Source organism: Gadus chalcogrammus, chromosome 10 (genome assembly GCF_026213295.1).
Source record: "Gadus chalcogrammus isolate NIFS_2021 chromosome 10, NIFS_Gcha_1.0, whole genome shotgun sequence".
Classification (NCBI taxonomy): domain Eukaryota; kingdom Metazoa; phylum Chordata; class Actinopteri; order Gadiformes; family Gadidae; genus Gadus; species Gadus chalcogrammus.
In genome coordinates this window covers 17,213,147-17,236,455 of record NC_079421.1, presented here as the reverse complement: position 1 = coordinate 17,236,455, position 23,309 = coordinate 17,213,147, and the positions used below count along the sequence as shown (strand labels likewise).

The following is a 23,309-nucleotide window of genomic DNA, read 5'->3' as shown; positions in this document are numbered from 1 at the left end:
TTCTCAATCCCCTCAGACCACTCCCCCGCTCCTCTCCCCCCCATCTCCTCTCCCTCCTCTCCCCCTCTCCCTCCTTCCTCTTCCTCCTCTCTTCTCCTTCCCCCCCTCTTATCCCTTCTTCTCCCCTCCTCCTCTCCCCAGTTCCCCCTCTCCTCCTCTCCCTCCTCTCCTCCTCTCCCTCATCTGACTCTTTTCGCTCCTCACCCTCCTACATTAGTCCACTCAGTCACGCTGCTTAAGACGAAGACACATGCACACACACACACACACACACACACACACACACATACACACACATACACACGTACACACAAATACACACACACACACACACACACACACCCAAACACACACAAACAATCACCCACACACACACACACACACACACACACACACACACACACACACACACACACACACACACACACACACACACACACACACACACACACACACACACACACACACACACACACACACACAAACAAACACATGCATAAAAACGAACATAATTTCTTCCATTGAACAAATATAGTAGAAATTGAATTGAAATAAAGTGGTTTGGGTAAAATATTTGAAAGGTTTAGTGTAAATTAGTGCTGAGAATATTCTTTGCATTGTAGCCTAGCAAATATTGTACTTTACAGTTTTTTCCTATCGTTTTAGGCAATTTACCTAAACCATGTTCACATTCCCTAAACACTTCACACAGTGAGCATACCAGTAGACCATGTGAACCAAACTGTGGTTACTTGCCCCTATGCTAAGATACAAATGCTGGCAATGACGCCTTCTTCCAAATTTCATGGATACCTGCCCCAGTCAATGTTCACTACCGGCAAAACGCTGTGGAACTACAGCATATTTTACCAATGTTTAGATACTCTGTTCAAAACAGTGAACTTTCTGTTCAAAACCTAACAGTAATTTAGATCACTGTAGATGGAAAGATGCTGCATTTGGACAGACAAATGAAGTTACATGTTTGAATAAGAAAAAATATTTAGTTTATAGTTTATTTATTTTATTTTACGTTTCGACGTAGATGAAAATTTGTGGCCAAATGCGGAGGATAGGAGGGATTAGCCCAATTCTGCGCCACTGTTGGGCTACTGTAATATACAGTATGTGCAGGTTTTGTGCATTGCATTTTTTGTTAGAACACATTTTTTGACTTTGTAATGTATTTTCTGTTTTGTGTAACACTTGCACTGTGACAACATCTCCAAAAAGTAAAGCACAGTGAAAAAAACTGTTTGTGATTTGTTTCTGGATCATATATTACGTACTCACTGTATGTAATTTGCATTACAAAAACTGAAAATTGTTATTCTCAGTTTCTCATAAAACACTTACAGTATTTACTGTATTTACAATTACAGTAGGCTACATTTACCACACTCAATTGTGACATCTTTTGTGGGAGGTAAACCGACATATGAACACTGTCAGCAGATACTTGGCTTGGATTGTCATACTGTAATATTACAAACTTTATTACTGTAGTCCAAAGAAGTGTTTGTCTGTGTTTTTTCTCTTTTTTTCAATGCAACACTATAGGAAATCTATGCCAAACTGGAGGACACAGCAACATTTTATATATGCAATTGGCAATGCTTCAAGATGTTAGTATTTTTTAGGTCATAGTGTTCTGAGAGGAAACATGTGTTAAGTTATGGCAGCATTGTTTGTGGTGTGGTTGTTGTAGTGCATTTTGCACCAAAGGTTAACAGATATGCAGAGGTGTGTGTCTCTAAAGCCCACTGTGTTAAGTGATAGGGAAAAGTGACCATAGTATGGGTACATGACCGAAAACGATAGGAAAAAACTGTAAACAATGCATCGATAGTGTAGGAAGGTTCGATTTTAACATACCGGCAAGGGAATATAAGAGCATGCATACGTAGTTAGCAGTTAAAAAAGAATCTATCTATCAATTAAACGACTCATTAAGATTACTAGGCTAGGTGTGTTAACAACACACACTCAGTGTGAGTACCCAAAAAAAGGCTCTAAGCACGACACCTAATAGTCTCGGGCCCTTCTTCGCTTAATCATGTAAACATTTGTCTAACACTCCCGCCACAAAGAGCCTGCTCGCTGTCGATCGCGTAACGCGAGGATTCATTTGAAATTGTAAACAGGTTCTTTTTTTTCCAACGTTCATAGGTGTCACAAACACCTCCCCACATGAATAGGAACATGGCGGGCCCTCGGTAGGTACCGCAGAGGCCCCCAGGGGTCAACCCGGGCCCTGTCTCTCTCTCTCTACACTGCGTGTACAGTATCAATGCCAGCAGCTGGGGGATTGTTTGTACACAGATTCAGGGGCACTTGATGATAATTACCTCGCAGCTGTTCCGTGGCAATGGAGTGGTGTGTGTGTGTGTGTGTGTGTGTGTGTGTGTGTGTGTGTGTGTGTGTGTGTGTGTGCGTGCGTGCGCGTGTGTTTGTGTGTGTGTGTGTGTGTGTGTGTGTGTGTGTGTGTGTGTGTGGTGTGTTGTTTTTTTGTTTTGTATCCCTCAGAAACTCCTATCTTGTGCACGTGTGTGTGTATGGATGTGTGTGTACGTACATGTGTGTGTGCATGTATGTGTTCTTGTACATGTGTGTGTGTATGTGTGTGTGTGGTTGTGTCTGTGTGTGTGTGTGTGTGTGTGTGTGTGTGTGTGGTTGTGTCTGTGTGTGTGTGTGTGTGTGTGTGTGTGTGTGCGTGTGTGTGTGTGTGTGTGTGTTTTCGTGTGTGTGTGTGTGTGTGTGTGTGTGTGTGTGTGTGTGTGTGTGTGTGTGTGTGTGCGAAGCGTTCCTGATCGCTCCTGAACAGGAATGTGGAAAACAGCCATAATTAAAGTATTCAGTAACCCAATTAATGATTCCGCCCCTCCCACCACCACCTCCACCCCCCACCACCACCCCTCCACCCCCCCCCCCCACCTCCACCTTGGCCACTACCCTACACCTATCACCTATCACCTTTCCCCAGCCAGCAGGTAGTGAGGGCCCCACCCCAGAACCCTGCACCGTCCACCACACCCCTCCAGCCGTCGGCCCCTACACCACACCAGGGCGGAGGGTGTTAATCTCATACCCGGGACTGCAGCAGGGAGGGGGAAGTGGGTCGGGGGTTGGAGGGGGGGGTGAAAAATGAGACGGAGAGTCATATTAGGCACATATTAGGTGTGCGGTAAAAGGTTGTTGACGCAGAACAGATGGAGAATCACCACTCTGTAGGGGAGCTGTGAACCTGGCCGGCACTCGGAGGAGAACCAACTCGATCCAGAGCAAGCCGTCATTTTTCATAGGCTGTTATCGACTCGGCGTGCAGAGATGATGGATGGGTGACTATTACACCCGTGAAAAGTTCATATTGCCTCTCCGGGAGGAAAAGGACAATTTTGGTCCATGTTTGTTTAGCAGGTTAATTCCTCCCCGAAAGGTATGCTTTTAGTACCTTTTAGAGTTTATTATAGTTGTGGTTCTTTTGTGTTAACATTTTATGTAAATAAAATTATGTTTCTGTTTTTTTTTTTATATGGTTGCCGGGCAGTTTATCTCAGCCCCTTGAACAATGACAGGCAACGATGAAGCTGCTCAATTAACTGTATAACACTGTCATCAATTAAGACATAAATTACTAAATTGATTGATGAGGCCAAATGATCCAATTCATTTTATCCACCCAGCGTAAAGAATTGGGAGCAGCAAACTGAGAGATTCAATTGATGAATGGTTGGACCCAGTGCAAAGTTTCTTTAACCTCAGTAATGTTGGCAATTCAACATGATTGGCAATTCACATTCACCCAAAACAATATATACATTTAAACAGTGTTTTTATGAATTAGCATCTTCAGTTTTCTTTTACATTGGAAAGGGAGATGCAGGGGGTTTCATCAAAAGCATATTTTTTAACACATGCGTATGTTAGTTATTGTTATTTCAGCTGTAATGGAATAATATATCTTAAGAGCCTAATTCTATTCAACCACTTCTATTGACATTGATGATGTTGCTCAGCCCCCTTTGACAATAGCCCGACCGATGTTTAAGAAACGTCCTGCAACCAGCCTGGGCCACCATTTTACTTTTTATTCTCTCCATGTTGTCCATGTGTAGAGGAATAATTGAAGTGATCCTTGACTATAGGATCTATTTATACAGGGCATAATTCCCTCTGTATTCAGGCTTTATCATGGTGTCAGCACAGACACAATGGCACAATAAGGTCAATATAATGAAACTTCAAAACAATATGGTGTCGTTCGTACAAAAAAAAGCGAGACACTGGCGATTGTTTGCCCCCTCGTATAATAGTTGTTATATTGAGGCGATTGCAAAGGGTTGATAATCATATGTTAAATATATTGTTAACTATATGTTGTTAACATAAACAGCTTTTTAGTATTGGTTAAGAATGGTGGAATTTATTTTTGTGAAAAATAATAATCTATATTTATATACAGATACATCATTTTTTTTCTGGTTATGGGAATTAAGATTTCATAATTTGAAAATACTATCTATCTATATATATATATATATATATATATATATATATACATATAGCATAAGGCCTTTTTTTGCAATAATTGTCTTATCTTTTTCTTAATTATAATTTGCAATATTATTTCATATTGGTATTCATAATTGTTCGTTTTAGGCTACCGATTAGGCCTAAATATAGGCTTAAAGAAACCGATATGTTATGTAATATAGCCTATAGGAACATCTTAAAGGTTAATTTAATACTTTTTTTAAATAGCCCTTCATTGCTCAATGTTTTTAGTCTGCTGTGTTCCGCAGCAGCACTCATGGGGCCAAAGTGACATCAGTGACAACACTTTTTCCCATTAGCAATTTGACAAACACCCCCTTTATTACCGACCCCATATCATTCTGCCTGACTTTCCCCCAGAGCCTGAATTCAGTTATTGATTGTCTGTTCACTTTCACTTGGAAAAGGTTGATAAAAGGAGGGTTTTCACTTTCTCAATTGGATGTGACAGCTCCCCAACAGGAATAATGGAAACGCGGCCATTCACAGGCAAATCAAGCTAATCCGGCGTGCCCCTCAGCACTCAATGGAGAAGTCAGAGCCCTCCAAGGCCCATTCCATCACCGGGAGCTAACCACAGACCTTCAAAGTTAGTGGAGCTCCTCCAACTGACAATATTGCTCTTTGAAGGCCTCTCTCATTCACCATTAAATGGATAAATAGGTTGATAAATGTACACACAGAGTCAAGGGAGAAACAAAATGGAAGCATATAATCAGTTTGTTTTATGTGCAATCCGCTTTTTCTTTCCTTATTTACTGGATCCTTCTCTTCTTTCTGTCGCTGTCCGTGGTTGACGAAAACGTATCTTTAAAGAACCTGCTTGTGTGAAAACACGAGGTTCACGAAAAGAGGATTTCAAAAGTTATAAAAAGTGTTATATTAGGCCTACCTATTGGAAGTAGCTTATTTTGTATTTGTATCTGTTTTAAATGTATGTGTAATTTTCAGTTTATTAGTCAAATAAAGTGAAATTAAGTATGAGCCCTCTACTGAATACAAACCAGGTGGCAATGATATAGTGGGTGAGCGTGGGTGTGTATTTGGTGTCCCTGTGTGCGAGAGTAAACTGAAATTCAATAATTCGCCCTAAGGGCAGATTACCTTTGAATAAGGTCATGGGCAACACTAAACACAAAACACAAACACACACAAATACACGCACACACACACACACACACACACACACACACACACACACACACACACACACACACACACACACACACACACACACACACAAACACACACACACACACACACACACACACACACACACACACACACACACACACACACACACACACACACACACATACACACACACACACACACACACACACACACACACACACACACACACACACACACACACACAGGTAAACTTAGCCGGCTGTGTTTCTAAAAGCTAAGCGAAAGTACAGAAAGATGTCATACAAAAATGCCTCATTGCACCACACCGACTGCAGGGCACTAGTCGGAAGGTGATCCATTAGAAAGATCCATTGAAGACACACTAACTTGTAGGCAGATGACTTTAAATGTTGAGAAAACATTGCTAAACACTGTTTAATTGTTGACGCTGACGCTTTGTTTTGTAGTTCAAAGAATGGCCCGACTTGCCTTATGTCTGTCGACAATCAGGCGTATAGAAGCGTATAGAAGGTTGACATCAGCACATTAAACAGTGACTGGGAGAGAGTTTAGGGAAAGGGCCATTGAAGTGCCGCAGGTTTACATCCATTCTGCTTTTAGATGGGAGAAAAGAGGGATTAACATCATTTCACTTTACCCAACACATGCAGGCCTCAAAACCATAAAACACAACCCAAAGGCCTCCGCTACCACTCTCAATGTACACTTGTTCTTACTCTCAATTCGCCCTTTCAGCCCCTTCTAAGGAGACAAGGCCCAATCACAATATTGTCAAGGCTCTGTTGGTTTTCTGGTTCAAATCCTTGTTCACGCTGTTTGCTGAGTACTCATCTGCTGTGACAGCCTTCAGACAAACAGAGAGCGCTGAAAGAGGGCTTCCACAACCAGATCTTTCCTGCTGGGCAGAGGCTGAAGCGATCCTTTCTCTCTCCATCAAGTGGAACCCGGGCTATTGAGTCGGCCCCTGGGATCCCTCTATTGAGGCAGGCCATGGGCCAGTGATTCGCCGCTCCGAGGCCTGGGCCACCCTCATTCTCCCAGGACACCTGTACCCCCCTAAGCCCCATCGTGGGAACCTCCTCTCGGGGGCCACCTGAGCTAGCCACCGTGCCAGCGGGGACCACATCTGACGGGGGGGGGGCGGTTGGGGACGGTGGGAGGGGGGGGGGGGAGGAGGGGCATGGAGGGTCCGAGCACAAACAGACTTGGGCAGCGGTAGGCGGTGGTAGGGACAGAGTGCCAGAACAATTTCCTGAGAGCTTTTTTTGCGTGCCAGAGTGACTTGTTTACTTTTCATTTTACGAGAAGCGTCGTGTAATCTCCTTAAAGTTTGTTTATTTATCGAACCTGCATCGGATTTTGGGATTGAGCGGCCATTTGCGATTTGCATATCTACACAAGCGCTCCATACAAAGCGTGCCTGCGCGCCCATGCGCTCACACACGTGCACACACACACACACACACACACACACACACATACACACACAGACAAACACATACACATTCACAAAACACCCTGACACACACAAACACAGCTACAAACACACCCCATACACAAACAACCGGACACACAGATACACACAGACAAACGCACGCATACACACAAGCACACAAACACACACATGCATAAACACACGTACATTCAAGAACACCCCAACACGCACAAACACACAAATACACCAACACACCAACAAACACATCTCAACACACACACACACACACACAAAGGCACGCATGCATGCAAATACACACACACACACACACACACACACACACACACACACACACACACACACACACACACACACACACACACACACACACACACACACACACACACACACACACACACACACACACACACAAACATACACATGCACAAACACCCTAACAAACACAAACACGTAAACACACACACACACACACACACACACACACACACACACACACACACACACACACACACACACACACACACACACACACAAACACACACACACACACACACACACACACACACACACACACACTTATTCACTCTAAATCACCATGGCACACTGCAGAAAAATGGCATCAATTAATCAACATTCATGAAGCGTTTATTTAAGCTCCCCTTTGTGCGGAGCAGGGCCTCATCCAGACAGAGACCGGGCTGTTCTGCAGCACTGCAGACTGCAGCACTCCACCCTTTGTGGGGAGTCGGAGAAACCCATCAACTGGTGTTTCAGGCAAATGTCTTCCCCCACCGAGTGCTTCGCCCGACTCTCTCCCTCCCCCTCCCTCCATCTCTCTCACCCTCTTCCTGTTGTGTGCCCTCTCGGCACTCAGGGCAGGAAGCTTCATCCCTTACAGGAGGCCATCAATCCATCTTCTACCACCCCCCCCTCACCCCAACCACCCCACCCGACCCCATCCCAACCAATTCACACACACATACATGTATGAAGACATCTGTCCATATTTGATCAGATATTCCATTTTGCTGCAAATGATCCTCTCACCCCTGCCACCCCTTCAACACCCGCTACCTCCTCCTCTCACACACACACACACACACACACACACACACACACACACACACACACACACACACACACACACACACACACACACACACACACACACACACACACACACACACACACACACACACACACACACACACACACACACACACACAGCCCATCCCCACCAGTAAAGATGGCAGCTTTTTAGATTCCCTGCGTAATTCCTTGCCAATTCTTTGCCTTGCAGAAGAAGCAAGTTAATTGGGCCATGCATTTAGAGCTCTTCTACAATTACACAATTACGACAGGGCTGCATTTCTGCATGTTATGATGTTTGCCCCAATTTGCTGCACTTTTCATACAGTTTAACTCTAGTTTCCTTTTCACATGATGCAAATCTGCCTCATTTGACTTCAAATGAAGCATAATTGCTCATATTGAAATGTACACCTTTCTTCGAGAGGTTTCCTGCCAGTTAGTTCGCATTAAACCTAGTGAGAACAAAAAATTCCCCAATTACATTCGCGAAACACGTGCCATCTGTATCATCTTGTGTTAAAAGCAAAGGAAATTGGCAACGAAATGGATGCTGAGTGCATCGTTTAAAACAAAAAAAAACATTTTTCCCGGTTGAGGCAATGTCAGATAAAACTGTTTTTGTTCTGTTTTCGCCATCCTAACCTTTTCCACGACTGGTGTTGATTTGAAATTCAGTTGTTCGGATGGATATTTATTTATTTTTTAATCTACGAAAACGTTTATTTTGATCGAAATATCATCTTTGTATGAGCGATGATCCCCTCTTATATAAGATCTGTTTTTGGTCGTGTTTCCATCAAGAAACAGCATTCAGCCCAGCCCTCTTCTCATTGCTCCAGGCTGATCCCCCCCCCCCTACTACATCCAAGACAAAACTGAGTGGTGTGTCTACACCAACAAGTGATCACCATCAAAGTGATTTCCTCTCCTTCCTTCCATCTCCTTTATCACACCGTCCTGAAAGTTATAGAAAATAACCCCCCCCATTCACTTTTTGTGTCCGATAGACTCTCGTACTACTGAATTGGGGGGCCTGAACGAAACCTCAAACACTGGCCGACAAGACACTGTTTAAATTCATATCCGCCCGGCCTTTCTTCGGCGGCTCACAACACACACCGCTGACCCACTGATACACAATTAAAAGTGATGCGGCAGTTAGGCCTACAAGCAACTCTGTTTAACAGTCTGTCTTCCTACCCTCCTAGCCAGTGAATAAACATAATGGTCCAATGAGAGTAAGACACCGAGGTGCACTGAAAAGGGAAGCCGTGGAAGATTTTTAAGCCACAGATAAGTAGTTAAAGACCTTTATAGAGTATAACGCCATTATCCCCGCTGAATAAAAATAGGATTTAGTGTTTTTTCCACTTAATTTAAATCAAAAGAGTCCCCACCTTACATATTGCACTAGTAATGTAATGAAGAGAGACCCACAAAAAGGGCTTTGTGGCTTTGACACCTCCTATAGTGGGACTGTGTTGTCCCATGAGCAAAAGGGAGAGAAAGCTTTTCTCTCTCTCTCTCGCTGCCTTGCTATCTGCTCACACATTCTAATTGATGCTGTGGCATTCCTCCACTAGATGCATTCAGTGAATAACGAGCGGCCGACTGAATGCCCATGAATTGGTCCCCACCAAGCAAGGCAGTAAAGCTCCCAGACCCCCCCCCCACACCACCACCCACCCACCCACACACACCCCCACGTCAGCCATCAGAACGAACTACCGACCACCACCGCCTCCACCACCACCACCGCTGCGACCCTTACCCCCCTCAACCCTCCCCAAATCTCCGCTCTAGCTTTACCGCCCATTAAAGCGCCACCATTGTCTAGTGATGCGGTCCACAAAAGCTGTCAATCTTCTCCTGGCTCTTCCAAAGCGTGGACTCACACAGACTGGAGTGACAGACTCCCCCCCCCCCCCCCCCCTAAAACTGCACCAACGCGACAACCCCCTCCACCCCTGCTTTGCCCCAAGAAATCTTCACCCTAAAAACTTCTCATCTAACTATTTCAACCCCGACACCCACCCAACTTCTCTCTCTCTCGTTCTCTCTCTCCCTCTCCCTCTCTCTCTCTCTCTCTCTCTCTCTCTCTCTCTCTCTCTCTCTCTCTCTCTCTCTCTCTCTCTCTCTCTCTCTCTCTCTCTCTTACTTCTCCTTCTCGGTCTCTCTCTATCCTTTTGTCTCTTACTGATCCTTTCGGATACTCTCTCTCTCTATTTCTCTTTAACTTCTTCTCATACTCTTTAACTTTCTCCCTCTCTCTCTCTCTCTCTCTCTCTCCCTCTCTCTCTCTCTCTCTCTCTCACTCTCCTCTCTCTCTCTCTCTCTCTCTCTCTCTCTCTCTCTCTCTCTCTCTCTCTCTCTCTCTCTCTCTCTCTCTCTCTCTCTCTCTCTCTCTCTCTCTCCCTCTCTTCTCTTGCCTCATCGCACAAAGCATCAATCTGTCTTCGGCCCCAGCACCCTTGGCCCTTTGTCCCGTCTGCAGGTGCCTGTGAAAGCACCCACGGCCAACCCAGCCTCTGTATACGCCACGCCTAGTCCAGCCAGAGGAACTGCTGACAAAGAGCCAGTGTGGGAATGAGGGATGTGTGTGGAGAGAGGGAGAGAGAGAGAGAGAGAGAGAGAGAGAGAGAGAGAGAGAGAGAGAGAGAGAGAGAGAGAGAGAGGGGGGAGGGAGAGAGGGGGGAGGGAGAGAGGGGGATAGAGAGATAGTGGGACAGATAGAGGGAGATAGAGGGAGATAGAGAGAGATAAAGGGACAGAGAGAGAGAGAGAGAGAGAGAGAGAGAGAGAGAGAGAGAGAGACAGAGAGAGAGAGAGAGAGAGAGAGACAGAGAGGGGGGGGGGGGGGGGGCTGGTCCGGGACAGATGGCTGGGGAAGGATCCCAGCTCTGCCATGGTTCCTCCACGGGGACTGTCAGTTTGAATTCACAGGAACGGATGAGACGCGCAGGGGAGGAATCGAGTGAAGGAATGCCATCTGAACTCTGGGGCTGCGAGGGGCCCTTTGTCACTCTACTGTACACTTCACTGTGGATAACCACACAGGGGCTAATGGATGATGCTCGGCAGGCACCACATACTGCTCTCCATTGCAGTTCTTTATAGTTATCAGGCCTGCATAGGCTTGAGGACTTGTTGAAGAAATGTTGCTGATTTGAATTGGAGATTAATTACATGGATAATTGTTTTCTCCATGTCATTTCAAATGTGACAATACAATATCAATGAAACAACAAAAATGATACAATAAACAATGAATAACAGTTTTAAATAGGAGTGCACTGCAGCAAAAAGCCTCAATAAAGATTTTAAATCCTAAATGCAGTTTACATGCAACCCTTAGATAACACATAATAAGCCTACAATTAGACCAACCGTAAAGTATAATTTCTAGCCTTTATTTTCTCAGTACATTTGTTAAAAATAACTTACTAGCTAAATAGTGTAGCTTGACAAACACATTTTAATCTTTACAGGTAAAAGTTGTATTATTGCTTGAATTTAAATTACATGTACTGTGCATGCAAATGCATGTGTTGCTTGTTTTTTATTTGGGAATTAAACATGAATTTCTTTCGTATTTGATAATACCGGTAGTCCATCGTTCCTTAGAATGCTACCTGCGAAGTCAGAAATACCATTGCATGAAGAAGCTTTCAGATGGTTAACAGATCTGCTCATCTCTACACCGTGACCCACATCATATTCTGCGTTGGTGAATCCCTCCCCATCCCCCCTTCTGTCCCCGTTTTCACTCCTCCTTTCTATCGCTTTTTCTCATCCCTTGTCTCCGGCTCAACAAGTCACTTCGTTGGCATCATTTTGCTGCCACCATGCGGAAATACATGTAGTTACATCTTTGTGAATGTATTAATTCGTTTATATATTTATTTATTTATTTATGCAAATATACTGATCGTGATGCTGATGACAAACATTGGTCTGGTTACTAAAAGAAAAGCAAAAAAATATGAAAAGTAAGCTACATAATCTACATTGTGGCAAGCAGCACAGAAATATGAACGTTTAAAATAGCTGTGTCTATATACGTAATGTCCAGTTTTAAATGGCTCATTATTGTAGGCCTATTAATCACACTCATTAAAAAAGCACTGCTATTTAAATAAGGCTATTGATGAACCAGTTTATCAATTTACGAGAACACCAATCACAGCCGCTGAAATCATCGTACAGAATACCTTTGACGTAATTACTTCTTAATACCACTAGGTGGAGTCCGCAACCAGTTTACTTGATTCTCGAAGCAAAGACGTTTTTTTCGAGACATTATAAGAATTATTACATTCATTTATGGATCAAAAAATATCAATATTAAGAATAACACAGGCCTATATTTTAATATATAAACCATATTCAGAGGATGGATTTGATTAAATGTTTTTGCACCCAAGAACAATGCAAAACAAATGTGTAATCCCTTCATCAATCATCCCTTAATTATTATTTTGGAAGAGCTATGTTCCCTTACCAAAAGATAAAAGATAGCTTCGTCCTTGGAATAAATGGTTCCTTCCGAAAGTTCATGTTAACATGTAGACGTAGACGATACATCCGTGTATAGGCTTCCTGGTTCAAAACGCTCTATTAATGGTCATGCAAACAGTAGCCTACATTGTCGCCTATTCAACATCGTACAAACTAGAGGCTTGTATCAAACTATTCCTACAACATCCACAGTCAAGTATTTTTTCGTATAAAAGGAAGATATTAGAAATATTGAAACAGTAGGGCTATTTGTTTAAGTAGGCCCATGGTAATATGTCGATGCACCAAAGGTCGACGAGCACGATACATTGACACCATCCATAATTGATCGTCAAGAGTTCCAGGAGGAATAAAGTTTTGTGTAGCCAATACTGTTAAAATGACTACTCCTTCATAAATATCCATGTGAACAATAAGGTCAACGCCTACATTATTTTCTAAACATGCTAATTATATGCGGATCTCCAATATCTTCTGCCACCGTTTACTATCAAAACATCGATAGATACAGGAGACGGCGCGCAGACATCCAGGGGTTGTAGTTGTGATTTACATTAAGACCACAGTACCCATAATACATTGTGAGAAAAACTCGCCGCACCTTCGACGGGTGGAGCCTGTGGCCGTGGGAAAGCTTGAGGGCTGCAGCTTGATAGAGTGAACATTGTTTGACAGAGAGGACGAGCTACCTGTGCCCATTGATTGCCGACACAAGTTCAATTTCGTCTATTGGTCGCTGTTTCGGGTGATGGCTTAGACGGTTTAGATGCGACCAATGATTCTGACGAGTGACAGCAACAGGGCATTGGACACAATGTCTCGGAATACCTCTGCCTTGAGATAGGGAAGCGGCGCGACTCGTCGACCGCAACGCGGAAAAATATTCAGCGGGGAGAGAGAATGCGAATGGTCCGAAGAGCTCGAAATCAAACAAAATGGAAACGATGTAGCCTGGATGCGGTGCCTCATATAGCTAGACGTCACGTTAGAGTAGAAACTAGATAGCTAAGGGAAGCCGCAACTTCACTCATGTGCATGTAAAGTTATCCCACGGGGGGAGCCGTCACATAGCCTGTAGGTGTCTGCCGAAACAGAAGAGTTCACCAGATCGCAGCGGTCGTCCACGGAAGATAAGAAACAAGGAAAGATGCTCTGCAGAAGACTGAACCGTTGGGTATGTGTTCCCGGGCATTGACACCACACACACACACACACCCACCCACCCACACACATGTCATAGCTAGCTTCTTTATCATCATATCACCATCCCTCAGCCAAATGCGGCAGTGATATTCGAGACATTATAGGGTGTTTCATATATATATGTGTAACGTTAGAACATGTCTGAGGGCTCGCTCGCTGCTGTGGACGCTAGAGCGTTCGTGGTTTCGTGACGTGCGAGTCCTTGTCGTTGGTTTTTCCGAACTTACGGGGGTAGCAACTGTCATTTCGTGAAACCTGAGCTTTCCTGTCGTTGGCGAACTTCAAACGCTAATTCAAAAGCCACCAGACGAGTTGTTCCCTCAAACAAAACGTGAAGTTTTCCAGTGGCTCTGTGTGTAGAACAGAGGTCTGGCTAGCTATGTTGATGACTTGCAAAGTATCAGGTCACTTTGCAATTTAAATTCGGGGAATATTTGAAGACGGAAGAAGATAATGGCGAAAGAGCGTTTGAATGACGCAAAGCCCACCACATCACCCACCTGTACGTCAGGTAGTGTCATGCTCGTCGGCTAAATGATACCAATGTGGTGTTTGCAACTATGTACACATACCTAGACATTTGAAAGACTTTCACATTTGCATCGGCCAAGGGGTGGGTTTTTATTTCATAGAAGATTTGGCAGTGTAATTGGGATATTACAATTATAATGACATTTTTAGCAGCAGGATGTAATGACATTTTTACCGGCAGGATTTGTGCAGTGTATGAAGTAGTGTCTAGAAACGTCTGCAGAAGCATTATTCATAATTCCTCAGTTCATTGGCCGTCTTTTTATTTAAATGCGGTGACCTTTTTCCTCAGTTTTATAGTTCCGATGTAATAGGTGCCTGATCGTGAAGCCGCTGGGACAGCGGCGGGCCCTCACTCTCAAATGGGAAACTATCTTTACTGGCCTATTTATCTCCCTCCTATGCTCCAATAACCTGTTGTCAATCGTTGGTCGAAGTCTCATTCAACGTGAGCAGTATAGATACCGACTGTGAATAAGGAGAAGGGGCCATGCTATAATAATTATAAAACCTGACCCTCTTCATTTCCCCTCTTTAAAGGTTGACAGGTCAGCGGATTTTCCTGCCGCTTCCTTTCCTCCTCGCAATTTCTAGTAGGTGTGAGCTGTAAATAATATTTTGTGCGGAGGCGCCAGCCACACTGGCAGTGATGCATGCTGTGCCGTTATCTGGTCCCTGGCTTTCTGCCTTCCACACATCAGCCGTGCTTAGCCAAGGGGAGGTATGCGTGTGCGTGGGTGCGTGTGTGTGCGTGTGTGTGTGTGGCGGTCAGTGGGGTGTACCAATATCAATCTGAGGAGTAGGCTCAGTGAGTGTTATTTGGCTCCCCCCCACACTATATGATGCACTGTGCTTCTAAGCCCAGAGAGAGCAAGTGTCTTGGGGATAGGGGGGAGCCATTCAAGTTGGCAGGGTTGGCATGGGCAGGGTTGGGTCTTTTTCTGTTCCAGGGTGGGAGAGCGGGAGAAGGGGGGAGGTGAGGAGCTCCAGAGGTTGTGCTGCCTCTGACACAAATTCAAAATTGCACAAAACAGTTGCCTTTGATCTTCTTCGGAGGCCTTGCAGGCAGGAAACTGGAAGTGTTTACAATAGGAGCCTGTGTCTTGTAGCATGTTCGGTGCATTTTCCTGGTAACCTGTAGGCCTATGGAGTCTAGTCACTGGCTAGCTAGACACAGCAATGTTAAAACCACCCCATTTGAGCTCAGAGCTTGTACCACGCAATTTATCACATATTTCAGGTATTAAAGCGCTGTGGGTGTTTGTAATAAGTGAAATAAGCTTTGTTAATTTATAGATTCATTTAAAAAAGGAGCTGTTTCGTTGGTGTGGTGGAAAATATGTGGAATATTTTCAATTTGAATGAAGGGAGTTATGATTATTGGAAACTTTTTTTACTATCAATATATTTAAAAGCTCTTTTTATTAACCAGTAAGAATTTGACATCATAGATATGGCCATAATTCAAAGTTAGGCAGGAAAGGCTACATTTTGTGACAAAAAGTAACTGCATGATGATCTTTATACAGACTGAAGGTTTCCCACTTGGGTTTCATTTCCTTCTCCATACTGTAACCCTCATAGTTTCCTCCTTCATCTCACAGCCTCAAAATATATGCCCGGGGGATAAAGGCACATGATGTCCATTTCTTGCTCCCAATGTTGTGCGACAAGCGCGACAGAGTTGTTGACGAGTCAGCAGATAGTGTGTAGAGACGCTGACACCCGCTCTGATTTGGTGCGCTACATGGTCAATTTGCTCGTCAACATGTTCTCTTGGGACAGAACCGTGGCGATTATGCTTAAAAAGCTCATATCTCTTGACTGGTGCTTCATTTCCGCCCTGTTTTTACTGTCATTTATTTATTTTTATTCAAACCAGAAGACAATGTCGCCGCATGGTTGAACTGCTCTCTGTCTCGTCACTTCTCGGCGTCTTTGTCCTTCGCTAGTTGACACACTGCCTCTCTCACCAAGCTGCCTCCCCACTCCGCTGCGACCCCAGCGCTAATGGACAGGGTTTTGCCCCAGACACTGTATACTATCAGGTGTGTGTGTGTGTGTGTGTGTGTGTGTGTGTGTGTGTGTGTGTGTGTGTGTGTGTGTGTGTGTGTGTGTGTGTGTGTGTGTGTGTGTGTGTGTGTGTGTGTGTGTGTGTGTGTGTGTGTGTGTGTGTTCAACAGTGTTTCAGTCTCTGGTGAACCTGCTTCTCTGGTTAGCTGCACTCTGGTTATTCAGGATCCTGAATAAATGTATCATGAACCACACACTCAAACCCCCTATTAACGCTGGCACGATTTGTAAATAACTTGAGTAATGGTGACTGAATATTGGCTGATTTCATATATGAATAGTTAATGACGGCATCTATTGGTGTTTTTTTATACGATTATTCTTTTGCAACTAGTTCCATTAATAATTAATAACATTGCAGTCCCAAAGAGAATGCTTCTTTTTTTTTTATATTGGAGCTAAAATCGTCAGCTGTGCATTTACATATTGTGTTTACAAGGCAGTGGGCCTTGGTGAGTTGGCAGGTTCAGATGTTTTACTTGGAATTGATGTCAAGTCATTTGAATATTTTTTGCTTTCTTCATTGCGCAAAACAGGATTTGTCGCTTGCAAAATGTCAACATCCAATATTTGTTAAGGGCTGGTCCTGCGAAGCACAGTTTGAAGAGATGCATGGACTGAACACGGCCATGCCAGGAGTTCTCTATTAACTATCAGGGTCCGGCCATGGTTAGAAAGTGTGCACTCATAGTTTCATAAGATGGCACCACATGGCATATATTTATTTATATTTAGATCCTTCAGTGATGAAAAGCAAACAGGGAATATGTTTTGCTGCCTTCTGACGGGGCAGTGTCCCTCTATTCTGGTGCACTGTTTAAAACTCCCATCATGTCTCGCCCCAGCTTGTGGATGCTTTGCGTGTCTCTGTGTTATGAGCCGACACTCCTCCCCCCCCCCCCCCCCCCCCCCCCCCCCCCCCCCCCCGTGGAATTAACCAGCCATCGCCCCCAGCACAGCCCCCGTACAATCCCCTTCCCTGCCACCTGTTAGGAGAGGAGCCAGTGGGGCTCTTAATCAGGTGAGAATCTTGTTTTCTGCAGAGAGTAACCCAAATGGGATGGATTGGTGTTGGTGCTGGGGGTGGGGTTTGGGGTAGGGGCTGGGGGTGGTGTGTTTGCTTTCAGATAGCATGTGGGACTTGTAGCTCTCTTTGATTTGTCGTTCCCCAGTTCATCAGGCGAGCAGTGTATTGATCAGAGATTTACAACCATCCGTGCAAGGGCTATGCAACAGACGAGAGTGCTACTACCAGTACTGAGATTGTACATGCGCAAGGGCACCACCATCCCAAATCCTCTCATTGCTGTGTGGGACCATGAAATTTATTTTATTTGCGTTATGGATGAAGCATACATATATCTATATATATATTTTTTATATTGCTTAAATATTTACTGGATATCACGAAATTGAACTACCAAGTTTGGTTGCTACTATGCTGCAGACAGAATGGCTGTAGTGTTTTTAGTTTGAGGGTTTACAGAAAGTACAACACAGTTATGATATTAATGGTTTATTACGCTACGATGTATATGGGGAAGGGGTTACCCAACAAATGTTAGTGCTTGGCACTTGGTTCTATGAACATCCTTACTGTACCAGCAGCAATATATTATTCCTTTCTTCTGACAAATGTACTTATTGTAAGTCGCTTTGGATATAAGCAGATATCCTTGGCTTCCATTGAAGCACTTCTATCTTGCGAAGCTGGTTTTGGAGAAACCGTCTTTTTTCGTCGTCGTCTTCGTGAGAGAATGGGAGCCAGCATCTTTTTATCTTGCATGGATGGGTGCTTCAGCTTGTGTCTTTTTTTTACCTGCCAGTCTTTATGCGCACGTTTGGGCTGGATCCAGGATAATCCAATTGTCTTTTCCTTCCACAGAAAGACAAACGAGCACAATAGGAATCATGGTTAGCACTTCTGCTGCTGTAACGCCCCACTTCGTGACCATACATGTAGACGATGCTTGATGTGTTGTTGTGTGAGCGATCACACAGCCATCGAGCATCAGGCTGGATCTATAGCGTAGGAAATGCTCTAACAGAATGGAGGTAAGGGAAGACCCTCTTTTAGCAACCTCTCCGCGCTTCCTACTCCTCATGGCTCGGTTGACGAACCTGGGTCAGAGATCCACTTCCACGCTAGCTGCGTGAGGGGACAGTTGGAGCCTGGCTGCTGAGACCGGACCTGAGACCGGGCCACCGCTAGAAACCATGCTGCACCAACCCTCTCTTCCTCTTGATTTATTTAGTGTGTTTTTTTAATGCAATTTTTCTATTTCCATCTGAAAGCTATGTTGAATTCTCAGTTTGTAGCGCTAAATATTTCAGCCGGCTTCATTTATTTTGGGGCTCTTCGGCCGGGCGACGTATATCTCAGCCGGGGGTGGGGATGTGGGGGGGGGGGGGGGGCACTTAAGGAGCATTCTTTGTCATCCATATATTTATAACGAGCCGACCAGAGGATGTCTCCCTCTCTGTGGCACAGGGCTCTCCCCCTCTCCTCGTCTCCACGTCTCCTCCCCCCCGGCTCTCCTCTGAGCACCTTCGCAGTGAGATGTGGGGAGAATGCTGCCGAGGTGTCTGTGGGAACGAGTGTTTGCGAGTGTGAGCGAGTTCGGTCTGTGCGTCTGCGTCAGAGCGGAGAGAGAGAGAGACGGACGGCGGGTGGGGAGATGAGAGGGAAACCTCTTCGGCATTCCATACATTTTCAGCGCTCCGTAGTAGTGTGCGTGTTTGTTCGACACCCACGTAAAATAAAGACACCCAAAACGGGGACGTTGCCCACTAGTACAGACCCATCAATTCCACCCGCTCCACAACCCCCCCCCCACCCCACCCACACACACACACTCCAGATCATCAAAGGCATACGGCTTGCACTCTTGAGCTTGCCAGGCAGCATCGCTCATCCAAAAGGAAAAAAATGAGTCCTTAACTGTGGACACGATTGACTGGAGGGAGAGAGTCAGGCGCGTGGGGAAGAACTGCCCAAACCAAGCATGTCCTTAGCATGCTAGGAAGAGCAAAGGGAAAGGGAGAAAGACCCGCATTGATTTTAGTCATTAGAGCCCGTTCCTCTCCATGCTACTTCTCAGGATAATTAACTGAATTGCAATTACAGCCAGTGTAGCTTGGGTACATTATAAAAGATAATGTCATCAGAAGGGACTGCAGCTCAAATGCAGATTTTCTCCCTAGCTCTTTCCTGCTCAGCACTATCTGGAGGTCTCTTCTTCTCTACTTGCCAGACATGATGCGATGGGATAAATGCCCTATCTGGCTGTCGGGCTGGAGATTAGTTTTGTCACAGGGCCATGTGATTCACGCAGGCCAGGAGACCCACAGTACCCAGTAGAAGCATCATGATCTTCTGCCCCCCCCCCCCCCCCCCCCCCCCCTGTGTGTGTGTGTTTGTGTGTGTGTGTGTGTGCGTGTGTGCATATGTACCAAGTTGGTACCAACCCCCAGCCGCAACATCCATAGATGTTTGGTCCTGCTCTTAATCACCTTGAATATAGATTAAAATGTTCTTCTGGTTCCTCGACACAAATAGAGGAACGCGCAAACACTCACTTTTCACGGTCTTTAAATATAAAGTGTCTGGATTTTCTCTCCAAGACTTAGGAAATAATTAATCCTCTCTGTTTAGTGTGTAGGGTGCCAGCTGGCAGAGCAAGAAGCGCTTCCTTGGGACTTAAGATCAACCTATACGCTGTGTATATATTTATATATAGTACATTCAACATATGCCAATTGTACATCCTTACCAAAGAGAATTCATCTGTTGGAAACAACAACTAATTTGTAAATTAAAAAAAACAAGTTGGCATATTTGATTAATGGTATTTTGATAGTACACATGGTTTTCCATAGACGCTAGGCAATGGAGAGAGAAAAAAGCCACAAACATTATTGTTGCGACGACATACCCTTGTCCGCATTATTAGATTTGCTGAGACATTTCCTGTTTCAGACATGTGATTGTTGGCCACAACGCTAGCATCTCTTGTCCTCATGTGCCTTTTTCTTTACGTCAATGCCTCAGGCACACAAGCCTGTTTTCAGCTCCACCTCAAATAGTTGTGTAAATCTACTTGTGTATACAAATTTGCACCCAATGCAGACTGATTATCACAGAGATGTCTATATTTATTCAGGGGAAAAGGAACTTGTTGTAACAGGCCACCTGTTATCCCTCCACATTTGCCAATAATAGAGTAAACTGGTGGGAACGTCGAAGGCATCTTCAACAGCGTCTGTCAGTGGTCTTATTTGAGCACGCCAGATGATTGAAGTGGCAGAGCCCTCCCAGGGGGGGGGGTCCCTCGATGAGGCTTTGTCTCATTTTTTTTTTCATCCATGCCTCCCCAGTGTCAAGAGACCCGGTGATATGTAGGCCAGTACCGGCACCGTGGTACAGAGCATTCTGTGTCTCGCACAGCTGCACGGGAGCTTCTGGAAACAATAAGCCTTTGCCTTTGACAACAGCTCCTCGAGATCAGTCCTTGAGTCAGAAATGGGAAGAAATGGGTAGAAATGGGATGGAGCCTAAGGCCCAATCCCATCCCATTTGGCGAATGAGTAGGGGGACAGTAGGCGTTTGGGGGTGATCTCAGTATGGAGGTAACACACCTGATGTTGTTTATGGATTGTGTAACAACAATCTGTTGTAATTCATTGTTCCTTCTGTGGGAGGCCTTCCGTAAAAGCAGGACACTTTTTGAAGTTCTACACACTCTTTGTAGCAACGTTTACTCTTGTTTCATCATAATACAATGGTGGTAAAACACGCACACGAACACGCAGGCTATAAGCAGCAGCAATTGTTAACAACGGCTCAACCCGCATGTAGCGGTAAGTGCCGTATCAATAGCGTTTGATAATACTTCACTGGCCCCTAAATTATAAGCATAAATAAAGTTCTAAGCATCCATGCATGCATGAGATTTCTGTTGGAATCATTTATTTAATGCAAATGAAGCCATGCAATTTAGCTTTTGACATTTATAGAATCAACTTCACTAAACCCATATGGCTGATTTATTTTCCTGTAGTGCAACTATAGTGTATTGGATTATATTGTAAGCTATTTAGTCACTCTTCTTTGAATTTATTGCTGCAAGACCTGATAACTAAATATAGAGCTTGTGCAGATTTCTTTCAGAACACGGTGCAGAACAGAATACTCAAATATCATGATCTAACCACCTGTTACCAGTTTTGTCAAGAAATAACTACTCATAGAAAACACATGTTATAACTTCAACATATTTATGAAAATCATGAATTAATTACTGTTGGAATCTTTGGAGTTGGCTTGAGTGGATTGACCTAAAGGGTATACTCCTTTTGAACTCAGAATATTATGAATAATCAGAGACAACCTTGCTCGTTGTGAAATCCTTTTACCCATACAATTGAAGGATCTAAAACAACTTAAAATAACCATTGCATATCACAGAGGGATGTGTCTACCTGACACCTGCTGAACATCTTGTATGGAGAATGTCAGGGAATATTAACATAGAATCCAAAATCAGCTGATGAAATCTGTATTGGAAGGACCCTACAGTACATGGTTTGTAGGGGTTTGGTGTTAATCCCTGCTTCGTGTAGTTTGTACTTACTTAGAATTCCTTAGCTTTAAGCAGCTGCACTGTTGTAATTTCATTGCTAAAAATTGGGCTCGGGCACAAATAAAGAACTACAGTAACGCCTATCCGGGCTAGGTCCAGAGCTAGCATGTTGTTAAGCCAAACTCTCTTTGGTGGTATAGGTACACCTCATCTGTTACAATGCAGCAAAGCTGACCTAAACGATGAAACAACAAGGGAGGGCTAGATGGTGGACTGTGGCAGTGACAAACTATATTGTCTCTCTGCCTTGCCTCTTGTGCCAGAGTATTCATCCCTCAGCTGCTCCCGCCTACCCTTCATACTAATACGATAACAGGTAGGCTGTCATACTATACCAATAGAAAGTCTGTTGTTCAGAGTTTTTTTTTTTTCTTTTCTTTTGCTGATGTCAGCGTTTTTCTGATTTGGTTTCAGAAGTTGTGATCTTGGCTGTACCTTGGCATACACTTCTTCCCTCCTTAATGCAGTAAAACTTACTAGTTGGTATATTTTCTTGTTGAAGATGTCCTTATCTTGGGGGATGTTTGAGTAATGGGCTTTCTGGTTCATTTTAGGAACGTTGTATATTTGACTTTTATCACTTTAGATCCTCTTTACGGGGGCCTTGCGCCGTCTAGTTTTTCATGACTGTATACACAGCGGGGAAATGAGCCAGCAGCAGACAAAAAGCAGTCAAACTCCCCAGCTGAAGGTCGACTTGAACAGCGCCTGCTTTATAGCTTAACCCTTGCAGGGACTGTGTGAAGGTTGAGGAAGACCGGCCAGCAGGGGTTCACTGGGTTGCAGGAAGCAGTAAAATAGTTAGCTATTGATATAGACATTCACTCACCTGCATGAAAACATGCTAACTCTCGTTCTCTCTCGCTCTCTCAGACACACCCGTCCAAACAATGCAGAATGCTACTGTTTTTCCTCCCACTTTAGACAAACGTTGGAGAACAAAGTTCAGAGGGTAAATATTGCAGCGCTTTCCCATCCTGCCATTTTGGTCATCAGCAGGTGTTATTTGCTCGACCCTCAGTCCATTCCATTCCCTCCTCCCACACACACTCTTGCATCTCATGAAGTGTGACTTGGACACACAC

At 44.3% G+C, this 23,309-nt stretch overlaps 1 protein-coding gene across 6 annotated transcripts in view; it reads left to right on the top strand.

The window, feature by feature from the left end:
• Positions 1 to 13,352: 13,352 nt before the first annotated feature.
• atp11c (ATPase phospholipid transporting 11C) overlaps positions 13,353 to 23,309 on the top strand; it is a 45,317-nt gene continuing 35,360 nt past the window's right edge. For all 6 annotated transcript variants that reach the window (XM_056600115.1, XM_056600112.1, XM_056600111.1 and 3 more), the window contains exon 1: positions 13,353 to 13,949. In XM_056600115.1, the coding sequence (XP_056456090.1) occupies positions 13,923 to 13,949 (27 nt within the window). In that variant the 5' untranslated portion in view covers positions 13,353 to 13,922. The remainder of the gene's footprint in view (positions 13,950 to 23,309) is intronic.